The 24,419-nt window shown below is 40.5% G+C and overlaps 1 protein-coding gene and 1 long non-coding RNA gene across 2 annotated transcripts; one reads left to right on the top strand and one right to left on the bottom strand.

Annotated features, from left to right (window-relative positions):
* The first annotated feature begins 8,598 nt into the window (after positions 1-8,598).
* On the top strand, positions 8,599-22,428 carry LOC114649205 (bifunctional methylenetetrahydrofolate dehydrogenase/cyclohydrolase, mitochondrial). The gene is given in 9 exon segments (XM_028798683.2): positions 8,599-8,800; positions 12,501-12,685; positions 14,304-14,426; positions 15,598-15,750; positions 15,892-15,906; positions 15,909-15,998; positions 16,784-16,876; positions 19,007-19,132; positions 21,503-22,428. Coding segments are annotated over 9 exon segments (1,011 nt in total). The 5' UTR covers positions 8,599-8,717; the 3' UTR covers positions 21,646-22,428.
* LOC127528810 (uncharacterized) lies at positions 22,275-23,402 on the bottom strand. Its single transcript, XR_007935453.1, has 2 exons — positions 23,196-23,402; positions 22,275-22,530 (listed from the first exon to the last, which is right to left on the bottom strand). It is a non-coding gene; the product is annotated as an uncharacterized LOC127528810 (long non-coding RNA).
* Positions 23,403-24,419: the final 1,017 nt, after the last annotated feature.

Genomic DNA, 24,419 nt, shown 5'->3' with positions numbered 1-24,419 from the left:
CAATCAATGGACCTGTGTTTAATTTAAAATTGCTAATCAACCTAACAATGCTTCTTTAAACTGAAGGAGAAAACCAATATGAACAGATGGGAACTTTTAAACTCTATATGGGAGACACCCAGGTAGGAATTGAGCCACGATCCAAATGTTACTCCTGTCATTATTAAACAAGTACCCATAAAGAAGGTGCCCAAGTTCCCGTTGCCTCCATTACCAAAAAGAATTTTCCCTCAGGTGTTAAAATACTGAGCTGACCACATCTCGGGTAGATCTGACGTTCATCTCTTAAAAGCCAATAGTTTCCCTGTTTATTTTCCTCTCCTCTTACTTCATGTGGGACAGCTGTAACACCTTTGAGACTATTTGCTCATTCATATCAGTTAAGTAAAAGAAAGAAAAAAGAAAAACCTTTTCACTGGAGTATCAAATTTCCAGGAAGAGACTTTCCTAAGTGAGCACAGACATGCAACATTTTCTGCTGTTTTGCTTATTCATGGTGATAATATACACGGGAAAGCACAGTCATTGATGACAAACTTAGGAAACAATTTTTATTAATAATTCAACCATTATCAAGCTTTCTTAATGCAAATTATGAGGTTATGGGGGGTGGAGCTTATGATCAGCAGCGTCAAACACAAGGCAGGGAGCAGACCTGGATGGAGCACCAGCCCGTCATAGCACACACTTACGTACACACCCATACTAACTCTCACAGTGACAGTATAGTGTCAACTGTCAACATCACCTGAGCATCTCTGGTCTATGGAAGAAGAATCTGAATAGATAGTGCCCTCCATGATGTTTATGACAAAGACACATTTGTCTCTGATGTCCCCATCTTTTCCACTATTCAAAATTACAAATCAAACAATTCAGATGTGATTAAAGTGCACACTGCAGACTTTAAGGGTGTTTTCTTACATTTCAGTCACATCATGTAGAAATGACAACAGTTTTTACACATGGGCCTCCATTTCAGGACACCATAATCAGTCAGTTTGTTATTTTCTAACCCCCTTAGTCCTGAAGAGGCTCATGGCATTCTGGAGCCTATCATAGGGCACAAGGCAGGATCAAACCCTGGACAGGGCACTGGGCACCATAATGTTTGGGACAATTGGCATCGCAGGTGTCTGCGATTACTCAGATGTGTTTCATTGCTTCATAAGTGCAGGCATAAGTCACCTTGGCTTGCTTCTACCCTTAGGAGTCTGTAATGGACACTTGTTCAAAACGAGGACAACAGCTCTGCCAATGAAAGTCAAACAAGCCATTAGGAGGCTGAAAAACAAGAATAAATCCAATAAAGACATTGGTAATATTTTAGGATTACCAACATCAACTGTCAGCAGAACCTGGGAGCTGCTTGGTTCAAGATTGTAAAAAATTGCAGAAGTGGTGAAGGCAGCACAGAATATTACTGGCACCCAGCTGCCTGCCATTCATATACAGCATTTTTAACATTTGCTACCTTAGAAACGAGAAGAAGATATTCAAAGATGTCAACCATCTTGCACTGTCCGTTCTTTCACTACTGCCTTCTGGCAGAATGCACCGAGCCATTGGCACTCGCAGCCGTAGATTTAATGACAGTCTCTAAGGTTTAGATTACTGAACAGCTAATCATAAAAATAATACTGTAACAAATATAGTAACATGACAAACTTTGTATACTGTATGTAAATATCGTATGTCTGTGCATGTGTGTATGTGAGTGTGTGTACACAGTGGATTCCGAAAATATTCAGACCTCTTTACTTTCTGCAAACTTTTTGTGTTCTAGATTTAATTTTAAATGGATAAATTTGTCTTTTTTGTCCATCAGTTTACACTCAATAACCCATAATGACAGTTTGAAAATATGTTTTTGGAAAGGTTCGCAAATTTATTAAAAATCAAAAACTGAAATATCTTCTTATATATAAACGCCTACGTGTGGAAGTGTGTGTGTCTGTCCGGCCCAGACGTGAGAGGTGGAGTCGGGGTAAGGGCTCCAACTCCGAGGGAACAGAAAACTCACTCAGCCGCTAATAACATAAGTGAGGCCAGCACGTCAGCAAAACGAAACCTCAGAAGAAAGACAAAGTCGCTTAGCTGCTAACATTGACAAAACACTATCCCTTTTACTTTTCCTCCCGCTGATAATGCACACGCGATGCAAGCACATTGGCAAAACAAAACCTCCTAGGAGAGGGATGTCCAGAGTAGTTCCTTTCAATTACCTGACATCTCTACATTTCAATTATTTTTCTGACAATTTCAATAGTTTCTAGGACCCTGGGCTTTTTACAGCGTGGGCTTACATGGCTAGTGTTTTTATAAACATTCAACCCCTTTGTTGTGGCACTCGAAACGATGGTTGGGTGCATCCTGTTTACTTTAATTTTCCTTAAGATGTGTCTAGAACTTGGAGTCCACCTGTGGCAAACCGAACTGTAGACCTCCTCGAGCAAATTGTGATGAGGCATAATTCAGGGCAAGGGTATAAAACCATTTCTAAAGCTATGAGTGTTCCCAGGAGCACAGTGGCCTTAGTAATTGTGAAACATAGGAAGTTTGGAAAGTTTCTAAAGTTGGCCGTTTGGCTAAACTGAGTAACTGGACAAGGGAGGTGACCAAGAACTCAATGATCACTCTAACAGAGACTCAGAAGTCTTCTGTGGAGATGGGAGAACCTGTCAGAAAAACAACCATATCAGCAGCACTTCATCAATTTGGTGTTTATAGTAGAGCTGGCTAGGCAGAAGCCACTCTTGAGTAAAAGGCATATGACAACATTTAAAGGACTATCAATAGAAAGATTCCCTTATCTGATGAGACAAACATTGAACTGTTTGAGCAGAACTTCGAGCACTGTGTCTGACTAAGACCAGGCACTGCTCATCACCTGCTTAATACCATCCCTATGGTGAAGTATAGTGGTGGCAGCATCATGCTAGGGGGGTTCAGGCACAGAGAGACTGGTTAGAATTGAGGGAAGGATGTATGCATCCAATACAGAGAGGTCCATGAAGAAAGCCTGTTCCAGAGTGCTTGTGACCTCAAACTGGAGGGACAGTTCACCTCTCACCACAACAGTGGTCAGAAGAATACGATCAAGTCAATGTTGGAGTGGTTTCAGGACAAGTCTCTAACTGTCATTGAGTGACCAAGCCAGAGAATAGACTTAAACCCCATAGAACATCTGTGGAGAGACCTGACGATGGCAGTTTACAGACACTTCTCATCAAATCTAATGGTGCTTGAGAGGATCTGACAGGAAGAATGGGATAAACTGCCCAAATCCAGGTGTACAAAACTTGTAGAGACTAGAAGACTCAAAGTTGTGAGTACTGCCAAATGGACTTCTAGAAAGTACTGAATTAAGGGTCTGAGTACTTATATGAATGAGAGGTTTCGGTTTTCAATAAATTTGCAAACCTTCCTGGACACGTTTTCACTTTGTCATTATAGGTTATTGAGCGTATATTGATGGGCAAAAAAGGCAAATTTGTTCATTTAAAATTGAATTTACAACACAATAAAGAATGCAGAAAGTGAAGGGGTCTGAATACTTTCTGAATCCACTGCATGCATGATATATGTCTGTTGCATGCTACATGTACTTTTGTTGTATCTGTTGGTATTGTATTATTTTCAACTGTTCTAAGGTGAAATGAAAGGAAGACGTGTACACATGACAAAAAAACTTCAACTAATGGATAAAGTGAAGTCAGTAAACATATTGAAAATAACAACATCAGTAATAACAGTTAATAACAATCTCTTTGGTGGTGTAGTGTTTAGCAGTTCTGCTTCAAAGCTACATGTTAATGGACCCAAACTGCAACCTTGTAACTGACTTTGTGGAGTTCATACATTCCCTTTATGTCCACATGTGTTTCCTCTGGGTGCTTCATTTTGTTTTTGAAGATGTGCAGGTTAGGTTGATTGGTGATTCCAGATTGTCCTTGCATTAGTGAGTATGTGTGTGAGAGGTGAGATCTGCAGTAGACTTTAATCCCAATCGAGACTGGTTCCTTCCTTGGACATTTTTCTACTGGAAAGGGTCAAATGATCTGCCGCTCTGTTTTGAAATAAGTGTGTCTAAAAACAAACAGTTGAATCTATCCATCCATTATGCAACCCACTATATCCTAACTACAGGGTCACGGGGGTCTGCTAGAGCCAATCCCAGCCAACACTTAAGTGCCTTCAGCATGGGAAAGACGCTATATAAATAAAATGTATTATTATTAACACAGGGCGCAAGGCAGGAAACAAACCCTGGGCAGGGTGCCAGCCCACCACAGGGCACACACACACACACACACCAAGCACACACTAGGGACAATTTTTACAATTGCCAATGCACCTAACCTGCATGTCTTTGGACTGTGGGAGGAAACCCATGCAGACACAGGGAGAACATGCAAACTCCACACAGGGAGGACCCGGGTCTCCTAACTGCGAGGCAGCAGCGCTACCCACTGCGCCACCGTGCCTTCCAACAGTTGAATCAAATAATAATAATAATAATAATAATAATAATAATGTCTTGTATCTTACAGGGGTCCACATGCTCCACCCAGTGTTGATTCATTCATTATTTCTAATGGTGCTGGATTAAGCTACAGGGGGCCTCATGTACCAAGATTCCATACTAAAATTTAGCTTATGTTAAAAATACAAAAACACTGGACGCACACACAAAAAACCCTACTTACACTAGGTCCCACGCCACGTTCCTTTATAAATCTCAAATGAATTTACAACTGTGCGTTCCTGTACGCCCTTTTAGCCACTCCTCGTCACCACCAGCAAGCAGTAACCATGTATGGCCTAACAAACGCCTTTTTTAAATATTCATGACATAATCAGCATATAAATTTGGCCCTGTTCCGGAGTGACATCTTTACTTTCAAACCATGGAAGAACACAGGAGATTAAATGTGATTGTGAACTCAAGGTATTACTGACATTTGCTGGAGCTTAAGGAGTGGGCAGGGGGTCTTCTCCAGTCCCACTGTTGTATTTATTAATCAGGCAGCCATGGGGGCGACCTACGCAGCAGGGCTGCTAGTGGTCACTGGTGAGGTGCACAAAAAGAGGTCCAGCCGACTCAGGATTTGAAGTGTTATTCTGTGTAGCGCTTGTTGTTCCAATACAGTTGGAAATTTTTCTGATAGGCCATTGGAACGTTATACTCACCAAATGCACTATGTTACTAAAATAAGTCTCAAAGGTAGTTTTTCAATTTTGAAAGCCACAGTTAATGTAAATACATTAAGCAACAGGTACACTATAGCGCAGTGGTACGCTGTTACCTTGAAGTAAAAAGTCTGTGAGTCGCGTAGCAGGTGCTCCCTGCACCTGCTACGAGTTTGCATGTTTGCATGCAAGTTTGCATGGGTTTGCCTCCACAGTCCAAAGACATGCAGGTTAGATAAATTGGCGATGATAAATCGACCTCGATGCCGGTGTGTGTGTTCTCCCTGCAATGGTCAGGCGCCCTGTCCAGATATTCTTTCTGCCTGTGCTCGTTGAGTTTCAGAGATAGGCTCCAGGTGCCCCCTGCCCAGGATACGCAGGTTTTGAAGATGGAAGGATCAACGAATACTATCATCGGTCCTGCCCAAAGCAACTTTTACTGGTATGTTGATAAACGACTTGAGAAATACTGTTCAATTACAGGAGAGTTCGCTGTCTTTAATTTAGTTTGATATGAGGATGTTTCAGCATGAATATGTTGTATTCAGAACTTTCCTCTTCTAGTCTCTCGAAACACATTCCTGTCGGCAAAAAGGTTGTCAGTAGTTGGTACAAGTGATTCAAAGGACAGTGCGTGTGGCTGCAGCTTATGTCTGGTCCATGCAAACATCTGCATCACATCACACATACCCCTGTGGTGAAACTAAATTGTTACATCTGTCTCATTGATGAAGGAAACAAATGGCAGAAAACGCACAACTTTCACATCAGTTAACTATGTGAGAAAGTTGCACCCGAATGTTGCGCTATGCGTGCATTTCTTAACCTTGTTGAATTAAGAAAGTGCTTGCTTTACCAGAATTAAAATACGCAGACAAACAAACTTCAAAACCGAACGCTTTCTTTTATTTAAATATCCGTAATGGCATCTTTATCTTTCTCCGTGATGATGTCTGACTTAGAAGATGATTAGACGTCCTAGGGCCAGCTTTGTGGAGTTTTGCGCTGAATTGGCACTTACATTATAGACACCATCACGTAAAAATCATGCAATCCCTGTTCAGTTACAGATCTGAAAAGTGAATGGATGGATGGACAGGCGTCAAAATGTGACTAACGCGTCATTGAAATGTGAAATTAAACAAGATTTCCTGCCCACTTCATTGTCATAGAGCCAGGAAATCGATAAAATGCCAACACCAAAATCGTCATCGTAGGAGTTACAGATGGTCAAAACTTTTCGTAACTTCACGGCAGTTCCACGACATGTTCATGTTTTATAAATCCCGACTTTTGTGTAAGAAGTGGCTTGCAAGAGTAAACAGGTTTTCTGCACGATAGCCCTGGTGCCTCATTTATAAAGCTTGCTTACGCACAAAAAGGCTGAAATTTGTGAGTGTGCAACTTCTTACGCAAACGGGAACATGCGTATGGTTTATTTACGGCAATTCTGACCCATGCCTACGCAACAGTTCAGAACAACAGGGAAAGGACAACACCATTGATCGAGTAGGGAAATGCAGCCAAACCAACTAAATGACTAGTTCCATGCATAATAATTCATATCGCCAAGCAGTTATTATAATGTGTGTTGACGTGACAAACATATTCAAAAATGATGAATACAATACACAAAAAGAAGGCCAGTACTGTACTACATATTTGCACTGAAGAACGTTTTTGGTAATTCATCAGTTTATATAAGCTATTTGTTGTCACTTCTCAGGGAACTAGCCACAGGTCAGGAATATCTCAGTTAAACTTCCCTTTGACATGCACACTGTGCCGGAAGTCATTATATGACCAGCAAAGCACTACATCATAACATGTTTTTGCCAACACAAAAAAATGATTTGCAGCAGTGTCCGGTTCTCCTAACATAATCAGAGCAATTTACTGCACTCATGTTGCAATAAGGGCATCTAGCAGGATTGAATTGGCTTTTGTTAACAGTAAACAGTGACATTCCACAAACATCCTAGCTCCTAGCTGAGTGATCTGAGTCAACCCGTGATTCTCTTATTTTTAGGCAAAGTAGCTTTGACAGATATGATGGTGCTGCATGTGGTGAATGGCTAGTTGGTAAGATTGCTGGCTGAACCCTTAGTGTTTCATATGGCCTGTACTATTCATTGTAACAGCAATCACGTCACTACATGTGCCAGGTGACAGTGACTACCTGTTCAGATTCTGGCACCTTGTGCCTTTCCCTGGATCGCAGAACACAGAGGAGAGGCACTGCCACATTTGATCTCTCTCTATAGGTTGTGGAGCACAGTCCACTCTTGAATGCAGGTGGCAATGTCTCGATGTGTCAGGTGGGAGGCTGCTCTACCAGCCAATGAGGTCCTGCAGCATTGTGAATGCATATGTATGAGGCTGATTAGCATGCTTCAATATGGATGTTTCCAGGCGTCATCGTTCGAGATGCGATCATGTATGCACATTGATAAGGTGTTTGTGATTTTTAAAGGGTAAATTGTGTAGAAATGTGTACAGCAGGTTTTATAAACCTAACTTGAGGTTTCCTCAATTATGTTGACCTCTTTTGTAAGCCAATTTGGATAAGAATGCTTGCCAAACAAAAATATGTAAATGTAATGCTGTTTTATTGTTGGTCTCCTTTATTATAATATGAAGTTTTAAAAAAAAAGACAGTTAACGTTCTCTTTTTGTTTCATTTCTTGCCCAATAGCAATTTAACACTGTCATCCATTTGTTCACTGAGCCACTGCAATCCATACTCTTCTTTATATTGGAACTATTCTTTTTCTGGTACTTTATTCTGAATGGGTAGCACATAGGGTTGGTAGCCAGTGATGCTGCAATAGAGCAGGTTTCCATCATGGTATTCTACTCAGGGCCGTTGTATTTCTATCTCTTTGTGCTTACATGACCCATGACCCATAACTAGATTAAATATGAAAATGGATGGATGAATAGGTGGAGAAGAAATTTGCTATAAAACAACAATCTAAAATAATTTTGCAATATGCTTTCATTTGATATTACCTTGTTCATTGTATTGCTTTTTTTTGGTAGTTGATTATTACATTTGTTTTCTATTGATCATGAGTATTTATTTTGACATTTACCCTGCGTTGACTGTGCTTTCTGTAAAATCAATTAACTTCAGATATATATTTCCACTGCTAGACCAGCTTTCTGACACAGAAAATAACAAGGTCAAATTCTTCAGACAATGAGCAGCAGCCTAACAGATGACCTGCACTCACAACCTTCACCACCGATTAAGCCCCGCGGAGCCTCCAGAGCACATTGTATGGGCGGGGCGTTTACGCCAACAAATGGAAAGCACAGTAGGCGGTATTTGATGACGCAGGAGGTGTGTCTCCACCGGCGATCTGGTTTCATTGACGTCACTGACGGGTAAAATCTCTCTGCGCCGAGCCTTTTCCTCTCCGATCGGCGTAAGTGAGGTGCGGTGTACTGCTGGCTTCTGGTGCCTAACGCTGTTCAGCTACAAGAACTCGCGCACATAATAGTAAAAAAATATTAGCGCAATGGCAGCAACTTTTCGTCACATCAGATCACTTTGTCAGCTCAGCCACCTGCAGGTGTGCAGCCTGCACCTCTCCGCTGCCAGGTAAGTGTGCCTCTCGGGAGAAGGGATCAGCCACTGGTCATGTCTGGGGGATTGTGTGCGTGAGAGTGGTTGGAATTATCTGGAACATGTGCTATAAAAGAGCATCCCGATCAATCGCTGATTTCTTCGGAACAACTAAAGGTTCCAGTGGTTTTATAAACGAGAGGGCACAGAGAACGTGGCCATACAAATGTAATAATCGGGCGACTTGAGGCGTGTCATTTGTTTCTCTGGAAATGAATAGATGCTGGCCATCTAATCGCCACTGCTGGTTAACAGACCACGCACCTGTGGATCAAGAACAGCCTTGATGTTCTGCCGCCTTCATAATGTGTCTTAAAAAGGTTGTGTTACAAATTGAGTCGTTCTTCCTGTTTTAACACCTCGTGTGCCCGCGTTCCAAATACCTCGTATTATTATCTACAGAAAGTGACCCGTTTTTGGCAACAGATGGTCGTGTCCAATATTTATAATCATTTCATTTTTTATTCCAAATGCAGTGAAGTATTTGTTGTAGTGTAAATTTTATACATTGGGGACCTGTTTAAACAACAGTGTGAATGCGCCCCTAGTGGCCCGCTTGTGGAACTGCACACTGGATGATGAAATCTTAGAGGTGGTTTGCGTCGGCAACTCGAGCTTCTCGTTTCGTGGCGAATGGCCACCTCGTAAATCAAACAGCCTTTGGAGGGGTGGTAACTTGCACTGTAAACCCATACCCAACTCCTCTCCCATAATGTCAATAATCTGCAAATCAATATATTGATGATGCATTGTTTTCATTCCCATTTTTTTTTGCTTTCCAGTATTTCTGTGCGATTATCGATTTAAAACGGCATTTCTAAGGGTTTTAAATGCTTTTCTTTTTAAAGAGGTTTTGATTTTTTTTCATTTAACTTTTTGTGATCATACTATTTAATATGAAAAATGCATTGAATATTGATAAACACTATCTGTAGCTACATACACATGCATAACTCGTGGGTGTGGTGTAAGTTATTAATAGTTAAACAAGTACTTAATTTTAATACTATGTCAGGATCAAATGCACAATATATACCTTTTGGGTATTAGCTGGAGCTTTTATTTTCAATAATAATGTTGAATTTTAATTATATATCGCTTTTCCCATGATCGAAGCACTTCATAGAAATTCACAATAAAAAGCCTTGCATATACAACATTGGGAACAAATAATATCCACATAAAACACTAAATAATGGTAAATGCAGGGAACACAAAGCTTTGAATTGGAAACAGGCAATAAACCAGAATAAAAATACCAAATACTACTAGGAATGTTTAATATCTCACTCTTTTGGTAGTTTACATCTTATTAATAATTATATTTTCTTTAGAAAATTCTCCTTATTTTCTTGTAGGTTTTCTAGTTTTCCTTCCACTGCCAAAATACATACGGGTTAAGTTATTTGGTGTATGAAAACTGACCCAATCTCCAGGCTTGGTTCTTTCCTTGTGGCTTAATGGAACATTTCCAATAACCACTATGCTGTCATACCACTTGTGTTAATTTCTAGTGTATTTATATGTTTAGACAAAAAACAAAGCATTCTTGTGTACTTGTGATAGGAAATGCACTTCTTGTTTTTTTTTTTTTTGTTTTAAATATGTACTTCCCTCTTCCTTTCTGTAATTGCTCTTCCTTGTGTGTGTTTTGTTTTTCCTTCTTGTACATTTTAGTTTGACATGAAAACCTCGCAACATTTTGGAATTCTGTTACAGTGAGAAAACAATGGTTGCCAATTGTGGCCGTCTAGAATGTCCCGAAGTCTCTTTAAAATGCTGTAATTTCCAGATCTTTCCTCTGAATTGTTTTTGCATGGGTTGGTGTGTAAGCAGCAGTTCAGGGAGAATAACACACATAGTCATTTGGACAAATGCCTTCTGCATGGCACCCTGTTGCTCTGACTTTGCTGTCTTCACCTGATTGCCTCACGGTGTGAACTGGGGAGCATTCGAGGGATTTCGCCTTTCAGTGTAGTGTGAACAGGGTTGGGTTGGGAAGCTTAAATGGAACGGTGCTGCTCCTTATCTAACAGCATTATATGAAGAAACTGCTAAACGTGCCCAGTGTTTAAATCTGAGAAATCTCGTTTTCTTTCTAGCACTATGTTGGTTAGGTAGACGACACAATTAGTGAGTGTGCCTGATAATGGACTGCTTTTTCATTTATGTCATAAGTTGCATTTCCTTCTTTGATGATGGATTTGGTTCCTTTCAACACTTAATTGGAACTAGTTGGTTTAGTAAACTTGTGAATTTCCCCTTGGGATATAAAAAGTATCTATCTATCTATCTATCTATCTATCTATCTATCTATCTATCTATCTATCTATCTATCTATCTATCTATCTATCTATCTATCTATCTATCTATCTATCTATCTATCTATCTATCTATCTATCAATCAAAAATGATGGGTGGAAGTATGCTGTTGTGCAGATGAGATTGCTGAATAACATGATACATTAATCTGTGTTTTATATCACACCATTAATGCTACACCTAATTTCAAAAAATAAAAAAAAATAGATTGCCATCCAAGCTACATAAGCGATTTGGGAGGTGAACATGAAAAATGACCATTAACCCAGTTGTTAGAAGTATGCATGGTGAGTGGCTGAAGAGCAGGACTTGCCCTGGAAACCATAACTCTAGCAGTGTGTCAGCTCTTCACACGCCTCTGTGCTTCTCCTTATGTAACTTTATAAAAACAGTGGTGGAAGACATTTTGGGTTGGCAGTTGCAACAGGAAAAGCTTTATAGTGTGTAAAGCACTTATTAAATGTCTCCCCCAGTTTATGAACTCATTCAAGTGATAATCTGGGATCTCAGTGTTTGAATTTTTTCTACCACTTGAAGGTTTAAGCTACATATCTGTAAAGTAGAGGCTTTAGATGAGTGTGTCTGGTAGAGCCTTTGGTAGCTGTCTCTTACAGTGAGTGTCGTTCCTGTCTGACTGTCGCGTACAGGGCACTGACTGCTTCTACACCTGAATGTTTTGATTGCTGTGACCAAGCTGGTATTGCTCTGCACTAGGGACTGACATTAACCCTCATTTGGGAACAAACAGGTTAAATGCAGGAATGTCCGCCATCAATGTTTGGATTCCTTTTTCGTGCTTGGCAGGGTTTCCAGTTACAGTGTGGGACCACCCCCTTTCCACGAAAAGCTAAGTGAGAGGTGGCAGTCATCCAGTTTCAAAGTTTACAAGTCTGGTTGGTTGCTGGGGACTTAAATAACTATGGCATCGCTGGGACAGTTGGTGGCTGTCTAATTAAGTATGGTAAAGCATTTTTGTCACAACGTCTTACACCATATGTTTATTACATTATAATTGACCTGCTGCTGCTTTTAGCCATATGCAGAGTGGAAGTTTACCAGTACAGATCATCCTCATAGTTTATGGGGGATTTTTTCGTGTCCCTGAAGCACTGGGAGTGTTGACGGTTTGATATCTCGTTTCAGCAAAAGTCGCCCATAAGCACTTTTGACCATGAATGTTCAACGTGGAATGGAATGACTATAAAGAATTTAAATGATTTAATTACACAAGAACGAGGCCATGGTTTGTGATAGCAAATCATTTAATGTAGTAGAATATGTTGGGATGTGCTGTCACTGTCACAGAATGTTAAACAGAGATTACCTCAATATATACGTTGTGTTTATTTTCCAGACATGAAGCTGTTGTCATCTCGGGAAGAAAACTGGCACGTCAGATCCGACAGGAAGCCAAGAGTGAGGTGGAGCAGTGGGTTAGTTCTGGCAACCGGCGTCCACACCTAAGTGTCATCCTCGTAGGGGACAATCCGGCAAGTCACTCCTACGTGCTGAACAAAACCAAAGCAGCCGCCGATGTAGGTAAGTCTGTGCTATGGCATTTGTTATGGTAAATCAAGGACTAGTAAAGAACATTCGTGTGCTGCCTGCCAGATGTGCCCATTATGTAACCCGCTGATCCCAGTTATAAATGCAGGTTGAACGGTACTTTCAAAAAGAACAGACTGTCTGAAAATATAAAGACTGACATAGCCGAGGAGTGGCAAGTAAACACCATGCATCTTGTTTTTTATGATGCATTAGTTTGGGAGTATATTTTCTAACAATTCAGAATGTAACTTAGAATGGAGGCAAGTACAAGCCCTCCAGATGACATTAAGTGTCTGTCTTTGGTGGAGAAGTGAGCCTGCATTGGGGTATTGAGACTGGAGCAGTCAAACCAGCTAAGTGGTCCTGAGTGGAGCAGCTTACCAAGCTTTCTTGTATGAAGAACATTTTGGAGAGAAGTGCAGTTTGACCAGTGAGAAAAGAAGTGGCAGAGATGGGAAGACACATTTGAGGGACAGCCTGAAGAAAGTCAATGGCTGCTGTTGTCTTAAATATCCATTTATCTTGTTAATTACTCATTGATTGATCATTAATTTTACAGAGCTGTCCTTACACTGTGACCTGCACATAAAGGAAAGTCGCAGTTGCTCTTGCATATCGTGAATGACAACTAACGGAAGGGCATCCAGCTGTAAAAAAATGTATGGTCCAAAACCCTATTTGAGGGCGGAAACCTGAGTGAACTCAGAAAATGGTCATTAAGCCAGTAGAGAGAATAATAAATCCAGCTAGTGATATTGATCCCATTAGAAAGAGGTGTCTGTATTGCTTGTCTGCTAGCATTAAGGGAGAGCTCCTGTGGTGGCAGGTCCTGATCTTGGGTTTTGTATACATCAGTACAATGTGATTTAAAAAAAAAACAAAACAAAAAAAAAAACAACAGTTTATACCGTCTTGTTCTTATAAAGCTGTCTAGGATTATGAGTCTAGATGTGACCAGAAGGTAGATTCTTATTTTCTACTGCACTGTTTGCTAGATATGGGATCAGTGTAAGCCACTCCTGTTTGTTTTGGCCATTGCCAGGACACGGATACGTATTCACTAATCACACTCTTTGAAATCTTACCTGGATCTTCTGGAATTGTACTGACAGCAGTGTGGAGTGGTGTTTAAGGATGCTGGCTTTAAACCGCCATTTCTCCCTGTAGTTCTGAGCAGTTCTGTAGTTCTTGTGGGTCACAAAATATCTAATTATAATTATGTAATCTGTCTCAAGGGTAGAACTGTTTAGGCGTTCTCTTGGTGCCCTTCATTATTATGTATTTGTTTTTCCTGTCACTTGATTATAGTATTTCCAAGTAGTTGTTAAAAGCCTAATACATAATAATAATAAAACAATGCCAACAAAAGCCAGTGCACATAAGCTAGGAGCTGTGAGCCTGGCATCAGCTTGGAGGAGCTGCTCAGCCCAGTGTGCTCTCTGCTGATAACAGTTGGCTGTCAGTCTGCCGGTATGTGAACACCCTGAGCAAACATCATGTTGTAGTGTTTATCAGTTGGGAGCACTGGTGGAATTGTGGGAAGGGCGGTGACTGGTTTGTATATATTTATTTATTTTATTTATTTCTCTGCTTCCTTTCTTTATGGCAGGAATTAGTAGCGAAACCATTCTGAAACCTTCCACCTGCTGTGAGGAAGAACTTATGGAGCTCATCCACAAGCTAAACAATGACTGTAACGTAGACGGCCTGTTGGTGCAGCTCCCTCTTCCAGGTATGCCTGGCTCACTTTCATGGACACGTTACATTTTACATTTCAATAAAGTTGTGAGTAGGAATTAATAGAAGTATACAAAGTCTTCCTGCTGTTTGATGCCTTTCTGCCACCATGGTAGACATCTGAGGACCCCTGTTATGGTTGAACTCACATCTTGCTGAAGCATTTTCACAGGTGATTACTACAGGCTGAATTGACATTGCCCACGTTCTTCTCTTTTTAAAGAGCCATCATCTATCATTAGGTGCGTTATTCACAGAAACTTGGTTTCAAAAATTCTATGCACTGCATACCCTTTTTTCAGAGAAACTGGGATACTGGTCTTTGAGAAGCCGGGTTAACACTGATAATGCGAGCATGTAACCCTTGACCAGGTTACGTGGTCTGCGCATCAAGCAGTCACAGTAGCAGTAAAGTTACAGTAATGTGCGTTTCAATATTAAAATGAAATGCTCAAATATGCTCATTAATTTTGGACAGTGGTGGAGGTATCCAGCAGAATAAAATTTCCTGAGGCCAATGATTGGGCGATCATATTAATCTTTCTCCTGGTTGAAATAATCTGTATCAATATTTCACAAATTACTAAATTTATGTAGATGAGCTGAACGTACAATGCAGTGCTCAGCAGCACAATCTCTGGAGACACAGGCTCCATGCTTGTTTTCGGCCTAACGGCAGCTGTTGATGTTTAATCTTTTTTTACCACATGTTTGTGATATCGGAGTGTTTTGCCAAATGAGCCCTCCATTAAGTGGACACGCGCAAGATCCAGTTTACTTGCCTCATCCCAGTATGGTGTGTGCGTATAAACACACCTCATGTTAGTGCTTATGCTGGAGTCTCCACATGCATGAATACGAGTCCCTGGGGATTTTCATTTTGTCATGAAGTTTAATCACTTCACATTGTTAAAATAACACATCCTTTTCAGACATGTTTTCAGAATTCACTGTGAACACATAATTGAGACCAAGTGATGTCACTTTTCATTCAATTGCAAGATAAATGGGACTACTAGATACAATAATGTGCATTTCAGTATTAACAGTACGAGCAGGTGCTGTTAACCTATTTCTCTTGTGCAGTTAAGCCAGGCTGCTGCTGTTACTTAAAAAGGAGGACCACACTGACTAATACACCTTTGTCCTGATTTTTGTGTTTTCAGAGCACATTGATGAGCGCAAAGTATGCAATGCTGTTACACCAGGGAAGGATGTGGATGGCTTTCATGTAGTCAACGTTGGAAAAATGTGCCTCGATCAGACCACCATGTTGCCTGCCACGCCGTGGGGGGTATGGGAGATCATCAAACGCACAGGTAGGCTTACTCTGCTTGTGTGCTGGGGTTATAAGAGGAGCAGTGAAAAGACTGCTGACCATTCTCCACATTGGAAACGCTTGTTTACAATCTTAAGTAGACATGAAACTATAAAAAAGACTGTGTTTTTCTTGGACACAGGGATCCCAACTTTAGGAAGAATGTGGTTGTTGCTGGTCGCTCTAAGAACGTCGGTATGCCAATCGCCATGTTGCTTCACACTGATGGACGTCATGAAAGACCAGGAGGTACGTTTCTCTTTATTTGTTTGCATTCAATATGACAGTTTTTCCTTAATCCCAATTCACTCTGATGGACAATTTTCATCATTATTTTTTTATACATCTTAAGAATCCAACAAATTCACATATATCTAAAGTGTTTTTGACAGTGATAGAATGATATATATTTAACAAAATATTTGAGATATTGAGGAAGTTAATAATTTGTCAGGCTGAGATGCAAGTTGGTCCAGCATTGCATATGACTTGCAGTGAGGCCTACCATGGAAGTTGGTTAGTCACATACACTATCATGGCTTTAAAAAATTACAAGTATTCTAGCTTTGAGGGTTGAACATGTAGAATGAAGCATGAAGTAGGAACAATCCCCAGGCAGGATGAGTACACAGACACAAACATGGGCCACTTTATTAGCATCACCAGTCCACCTAATCTCCATTGCTCTTTGGATTGTGGGAGGAAATCCATGCAGACAAATCCGAGAACATGCAAACTCCACGCAAGAAAGACCTGGGATATGAATCCTTACATCACAGAATACCTCAGTATTTACATATTGCAAATTATGGGGAGAAAAACCTCTTTTTGATCATTGCCTCTTGGTTTGATACCCATATTACACCACTAGCACAGTTTTACCCATTGTAGGGTATGTCCAGACCCAGTATTGGGTGTGTTTTTTGAGTGCCAAAACCAAGCCCCATTTGAAGTAAATGTTTAGTGTTCCTGAGAGAAATATTTTGTGAATTCAGAGACTTGAATCATTCTAACATTTCTTCTGTTTCTTTTAGGGGATGCTACAGTAACAATTTCCCACCGGTACACTCCAAAGGAACAGCTGAGACAGCACACAAAAATTGCAGACATCGTTGTGGCAGCAGCAGGTAATAATAATAATAATAATAATAATTCTTTGCATTTATGTAGCACTTTTCTCACTACTCACAGCGCTCAGCAATTGCAGGTTAAGGGTCTTGCTCAAGGGACCAACAGAGCAGAGTCTCTTTTGGAATTTACGGGAATCGAGCTGGCAACTTTCTAATTGCCAGTGCAGATCCCCTAGCCTCAGAGCCACCCCTCCGCATTAAAATAGTTCCTGCCCCCCCCCCCCCCCAAAGAACAGCCTTTATTTTATATGTTGCTTTTCTTTATTGAGCATAACCCCAAGGAGTATTAAAATAACTGTTTCCTTCTACTTTTATGTAATTGAAACAAGACAGGAAAAGTGGTTTGTGCAGAGTGTAGGTGAGCCAGAAGGATTAAATCGGCAGCCTTGTGTTTTAAGCCCAGTGCCTTAGCCATTTGTTCTTGCTGCCTACACTGCAGTAATCTCCCAAAGTGAGATCTAGTGGATGGTAATATATAATAGTTTCTGGTTCTACTAAGCTGTACAATTCAATCTGAGAGTAGAGCAGGGCCAGTCACTGTAATGAACATTGCATCAGAAGCACCACAATTAAAGGGCTTCTAGCATGCATATTGAACGTGATCACAGAAGGGGTCAGGGCCCCATCAGTACGCAGTCATAACTGCACTCAAGTAGACATAAGCATTTACTTCATTAATGTCTGGCCTTTTTTTTTTTTTTTTTTTGTTGTTAAAGTTGTACTGAACAGAACATCTTTTGTGCACAGAACATTTCCTTAGTTGAGACCAGAATGGAAAGCCATTGTAGTGTCCTGGCTTTATTATGTGCCTCAGTGTTTAAGGACCTATGGTAAAATACACTTGACAATCCCAAGGAAGTAAAATTTAAGATGATAACCTTAAAATCGTAAAAAAGATGTACAAAATATTGATACTTGTATGATAAATTCACATATATGAAATTTGACAAAACAAGAGAACACCACCCCTGTCTCTGCAAATGGTTAAAAGCAGATTCTTTTATTAGTTGGTTTTATATTACCGCATATACTCGCGGATAAATTGGGACTTGATTTTACAATATATATTCTGGTATTTTATAATGTCGGTCTTACAAGTCAAATGCGGAAAACTCATGTTATTGGTACAAGGGATTATGATATGCTACCTGAGAGGGTAACCACGGAGCACACAGCCTTTGTTTTCTATGTGAGAGCGGTAATGTGCTGTATCAGCACGTGCTCCTAACCTCTCTCTCTCGCTCGCGCTGTCTCTCTCTATTGTGCCTACTTGACCGCACGGTAATACCCAAACTATTCCGAAGCAACGCTTGCACTGTTTTGTGTTTTTTTTGTATCTCACACCCTCATACACCTTTATCGTAAGAGCATCCCTTATCGACGATGGAGCGTTTGATCAGAAGGAAATGTGAAGCTGATTTTAAATTAAATGATGTTGAAATAGCGAAAGAAATTGGTAACTGCACTGCTGTAACAAAATTCGATGCGTCTGAGAAGCTGATGCGAGATTGCAGGAGGCAAGAAGATGTAAAAAAAAAAAAAATAAATAAAAAATAAGTGTCTCATTTTTGAATGGGCGTATAAGTCGGGGTCTGATTTCATGATCGATTTTTCACGAACATATATGGTAGTTGACATTCAGGATTTTAATGTTCTAGTCCAGAACTAAAATATATGTTTATAGTAAACAAAATACTCATTCTAGATGATTGAATATATTTTTACATTTAGTATAACATTCATGTCTTTTCAAATGTGGGAATATGTGGTTAGCACTACTGGTTTACATCACAAGGAGAGTGGGTTAAAAATTTAGCTTGGTTGTTCTCAGGGTGTGCAGTCATCCCTGTGTCAATGTGGGCTCTTCTCCAGTTTTTCTGGTTTTACTCCCACTAGCCAAAGCCATGTAGCTAAGGCAGTTTGGTGACTCTAGAACGGCCCACACCGTAAAGGACTAGTCACAATGCTTGGAGTTTCACTTACAGCTGATACTGCTGGTGTAGGCTCCAGCCCATTGCAACCCTGATTTGTTTAAGTGGGATCAGAAAATGAATGGATTCTTTATCAAAAAGCATGACTGTTGTAAAATGTAATAATTTAATTATTTTTTTATATTTCTTCTTCCAGGAATCCCAAACCTGATCACTGCAGATATGATTAAAGAGGGTGCAGCTGTGATTGATGTTGGGATTAACAGGGTACAGGACCCAGTCACTGGGAAGCCTAAACTCGTAGGGGATGTTGACTTTGAAGGTAAGTTTATTTTCCTTTTGGACAGTATATTAAACAATAATGTAAGATGTGTCACAATTGTTATAATTTGTTTCCTATGTTAAATGTACTTGTAATGTAGTGAAGTGATTTGTGCAGCACTTCACACATAGAAAAAAAATCTGCTAGTTTAATACCTGGAAAGAAAGCAGTAGGACTTGACATTGAAATCTTAATATTAAACAGTAATGGTCTTGTCTAGCTGAACAGATGTAACAAATCCATTTAATAAAAATAATTCATGTACACTTACCTTTGAAAGAGCACATTTTTCTGGAGTTAAACCCTCCTGCATGTTTCAGATTGTTCTGAAAAGCTGTTGCAGCATTGCTTGTCATATATACAGGAGTATTTTGGTGAGGCTAGCATGACATTCAAGTTTAGCTCATAATTTATCAGAGCTGCAGGCAGCTGAATCAGACTCAAAGTTGACATCCTACATGTTGGACCACTAAACACAATGATAGGCACTGATATACAAGGGCAGCTCCAAAGATATCCAACAGCAGCTCCAAAGATATCCAACAGCAGTCACTGTCTGCTTGCTGAGCAGCCAAATACTTTGCTACAAACATCAAAGAAGGGAACTAAAATATACAAGTAGGGACTTTCAGGTTTTCGGTGTACTTTTGTGAGTTCACTTCATAAATTTTCAAAACTATTTATTGATGAGGCATTTTTCTGTACTGTCCGGGATAGGCACGTACACATTAAGTACTGTTGTGTCAGGTTTTTAATTTAACCACTATGTGTAGCAGGTAAGAACTGCTCTGTGATGTGCTACAGTGCCTAGAGAAACTCATCGAATCCTTACCTTTTGTCACTTTAAACCCTAGAAATGAAAATAAATGAAATGTAACTACTTTCAACTGTATTTATACATCATTTATATTTCAAAGTGAAAATTAGTATTTTTTAAAAAAACTTCCAACAATTATTAAAATTTTAATTGGTGAAATACCTAGTTTGGATAAGTGATCAGCCCCTTTGAGTAGCCACTTGCACAGATACAACCAATGTCTCTCCAGATCGCACACAGCAGGCTACTAAAGTCCATGGCAATGCAAAGAATTTATCATGGATAGAAAAATTGGTTATAAAAGGGCTCTAGGATAAAGTTGTGGAAAGGCACAAGTCAGGAGAATTATACAAAAAAGATTTCTAAGATTTTAATTCTCTCTGAGTTCCGTTCAGAGCAAGTGGACAGTGAATGACACAACCAACACCTTGCTCAGGTTGGGCTGTCCATTCAAACTGGATGAGAAAGCCAGGAGGATATTGACCAGGGAAGGTCCCAAGAGGTCTGCACCAACTTTGAAGGACTTAAAAGTGTTCATGGTGGAAATTGGTTGGTCTGTGCATGAGACAAAGATCTCGCAAGCTTTACACAAAGCTGGCCTTACATGACGTTGTGGCAAGAAAGAAGCCTCTTCTGAAGAAGTGCCACACTGAGTCTTGTTTATGCTTGGAAGATTGTGGTGGTATGCAGCAGACGGACTGACAAAGATTGAACATTTCGGACTAAATTCTAAGTGAAATAATTCGTGAAAGTCAAACACAGCACGTTATCCAAAATGCACCAGCATAGTGGTGGCAACAATGTTTTTTGGGGTGGGTGTTTTTCTTCAGTGGGGACTGGGCAGTTAGTCAGTGTTGGTGGGAAAATGGATGTTGCCTGTTATACCCAAATTCTTAAGATAAACCTGCAACCGTTTGATAGACTGCTGAAGATGGGCAGATGGTTCATCTTCCAGCACAACAACGACTCTAAACACACCACCAAAAAACACAACACAGTGGCTTAAAGATTGGAAGGTGAATGCACTTTAGTGGCCAACCCAAACCTTTGACTGAAATCTGAAGGAAAATTTGTGGAAAGACTTGGAGAGCAGTCCATTGTTGCTCACCAGAAAATCTGTCTGATCTTGAACAGTTCTGCAAGGAGGAATGGGCAAGCATCATTCAATCTGGGTGAACAGAGCTGATCGAGATACATCCATACAGACTGGTGTCTGTCATTAAAGCAAAAAATGCAGGGGACGGATCACTTTTCCAACCTTGTTGTTCTAGTTTTTTATTGCTTGAAGGTTAAAGCTGGAAAAAGATATTTTTATGGGTTTTGAGATCAAGCTGTAAGATGAAAGTGACTATTTCAAAGGTGTAGGATTTTCTATGGGCTCTATATGTACAGTAGGAAATGGTAAAATCAAGGAGAATGAAATCTGCTTTAGGACAGGGCCAGAGCTTGGCCCTTCATAATTGACAAAAGTGGTAGAGAGCTCTTCAAGGTTTAATTCAGTTGTTGACACGCTCAGAGTATTTATAATGCCATGACCCTTCCTTCTTTTTCAGGTGTGAAGCAGAAGGCAAGTTACATCACACCAGTCCCTGGAGGAGTGGGGCCCATGACTGTGGCCATGCTGATGAAGAACACCATCATTGCTGCTAAAAAACTGCTCCCAAAATCGGCAGCCCTCCATCCTGTCACATCTTAACAAGACTTTGCTTGATACAAAAGCCTGAACATTCCAAAATAAATCACTCCTCCAGAGAAATGCCAAAGGCCGATATTTGCAATAACTTATTTAAATATTTTAATTTTTTTTTTTTACTTTAATTTTTTTTGGCAAGATCATATTTATATTTGGAGGTTTAGAGGCTACATTAGCATTTGTAGTCCTGAGTTACTGGACTGGCATGGTGCTCAGCACCACCTTGTCCTGCTGCTCCATAATGTGGCCTTTCTGCGAGATAATAATTTGCGCAGAAGGCAAGAGGTGCTACATACTCGACAGACCGAACGGAGGTAGCTGTATGTATGTTGGGAGGAGGGGGCTTAAATGATTCAGCATTTTCTGCCACTGCTTCTCTCTGCCCTGTCATCTTGCTTAGGGGTACATGAGTTCTTAGAGAATGTCTGCCTGGGTTTGCTTTCAGCTTAATGCCCTTTGCAAAAAAAAAAAAAATCTTCACACTAATATTTATTTGCTGTTACAGTGGCAGCTAAATTTTTCCACTCATGAAAAGAATTAATTCCCACATGATGGTAATGTTTGGAAAAAGAAGTGAGTCTAGTCGGGAAATGAGTGCTGCAGATTCAGAGGGAAAAAAAATCACATTTGTGTTGCTGTGAATGTGAAGACAGCAGTATGGGAGACACTAGAAAATGGCAGGTCTCAGGAATAACTTGAATGGTGCATTTGAGTATTACATGGATCAGAGTTTTATACTTTGTAAGAGAGCCTGTCCTTCAATAAATTTGAATGGAACAAGAACAAGACGGTCTGATAATTGTGTTTTGTGCTTTCTGCTTGTGGTACTTTATGCTGAACAGTGAGATTTTAATACTTTAGAAATGTCAAAATTCTTCTTCATAAACACTTGGAATTAGATAGAATACAGTAGATACTTTATTAATCCCAAGGGGAAATTCACATACTCCAGCAGCAGCATACTGATAAAGAAAATATTAAATTAAAGAGTGATAACAATGCAAGTGTACAGACAGACAATAACTTTGAATAATGTTAACGTTTACCCCCCCGGGTGGAATTGAAGAGTCGCATAGTGTGGGGGGAGGAACGATCTCCTCAGTCTGTCAGTGGAGCAGGACATTGACAGCAGTCTGTCGCTTAAGCTGCTCCTCTGTCTAGAGATGACACTGTTTAGTGGATGCAGTGGATTCTCCATGATTGACAGAAGCCTGCTCAGTGCCCGTCACTCCGCTACAGATGTCAAACTGCCCAGCTCCATGCCTACAATATAGCCTGCTTTCCTCACCAGTTTGTCCAGGCGTGAGGCGTCCCTCTTCTTTATGCAGCCTCCCCAGCACACCACTGCGTAGAAGAGGGCGCTCGCCACAACCGTCTGATAGAAGAACATCTGCAGCATCTTATTGCAGATGTTGAAGGATGCCAGCCTTCTAAGGAAGTACAGCCCGCTCTGTCCTTTCTTACACAGAGCATCAGTATTGGCAGCCCAGTCCAATTTATCATCCAGCTGCACTCCCAGGTATTTATAGTTCTGTACCCTCTTTACACATTACACATTACAATTACACATACAGACACCTCTAAAATGTATCTAAAGCCCATGTCCCATTAAACGACTTCACCAGCAGTTTTCCGTCATAGCCTTCATTTACCTGATCGTGGGGAATCGGAGGAAGTCACTGGCAGTACACTCCTGTCAAGAGCATTTGTCTAGTCTGACATACCCAGCAACTCCCAACTAGTCTACGACTTGCTCTGACTAACTCTTTAGGCGTAGGGGTCAGCTGTATGTGCCTGACAGCTGACGGCCAATGAATGCTCATCCAGCGAAGGTTAGCGACAAGGAATAAGGTGAAATAAGACAAGCTAGTCTGTCTGATGCCTTTTGTTTTACATACCTTGACAGAATCGGGGAAAGAAAAAAGGGATTGCAGGTGAAGTTGATGTAGCTGTTAACTCTTCATATAGTGCCAGTTCCATCAGACACCACATTTGTTAACCCTTCATATAGGGCCAGTTCCATCAGACAGCACATTATTGGCTGTCACAAATACAGGTGGGCACGATGGTACTGGAAGGGTGTACAACAGTCACTAAATGTGACATGGGTAGTGACTTTCGATCTTGTAATTTGGTGAAGAGCTCTCCAACTGCAGTTGGCAAGTCTGACATGCCCAGTGACTACAAGTCACATAATGTGGCATTGGCTTTAATGATTTGTGGAGCAAATTCAATTACTAATTGTCAGTCCTTCACTTGATTTCTCTTCCAAGAGAGTTTTAATAAGTGGCTCCCATGCAGTAGTTAATGTAACAAAGGGAGCTTTCCTTTACCTCCATTAACTGAAAGGCTGTTCTGCAATCCAGAGGTCCCAAATTCAAGTCTGGCTGCTACTGTTTCAGGAAGGATGAGTGTCTGAGAGTAAGGTGGTGTCCTGAATGAATTCCTGAGCAGAGATAAATGGTGTCATGCCATTAATTTGCTTGGTTGTGTTTGGTAGCAACAGGATTTAATGGGAATATTGAATGTAGCAAGGCTCAGAGAAAGACCGCCTGCTATGTATGTCACACCCTTGTAGTTTGAAGCCTGAAAGGTCAACGGGGCACAAAGGTATTTTCCCTTGGCTGAAGTCCTACTGCTGACATCTCATGCAGAGAAGGGACAAATGTCATCTTATTTAATCAAGTTACATTATCAAATCCTATTAATCCATATCAGAGCCATGGGGTCCAGAACCGATTCTGGCAGCATCAGCCATTGCAAGGCCTACACAGCCA

Source organism: Erpetoichthys calabaricus, chromosome 1 (genome assembly GCF_900747795.2).
Source record: "Erpetoichthys calabaricus chromosome 1, fErpCal1.3, whole genome shotgun sequence".
Classification (NCBI taxonomy): Eukaryota; Metazoa; Chordata; class Cladistia; order Polypteriformes; family Polypteridae; genus Erpetoichthys; species Erpetoichthys calabaricus.
The sequence above is the reverse complement of the archived record's forward strand: the minus strand, read 5'-3'. Positions and strand labels throughout refer to the sequence as shown.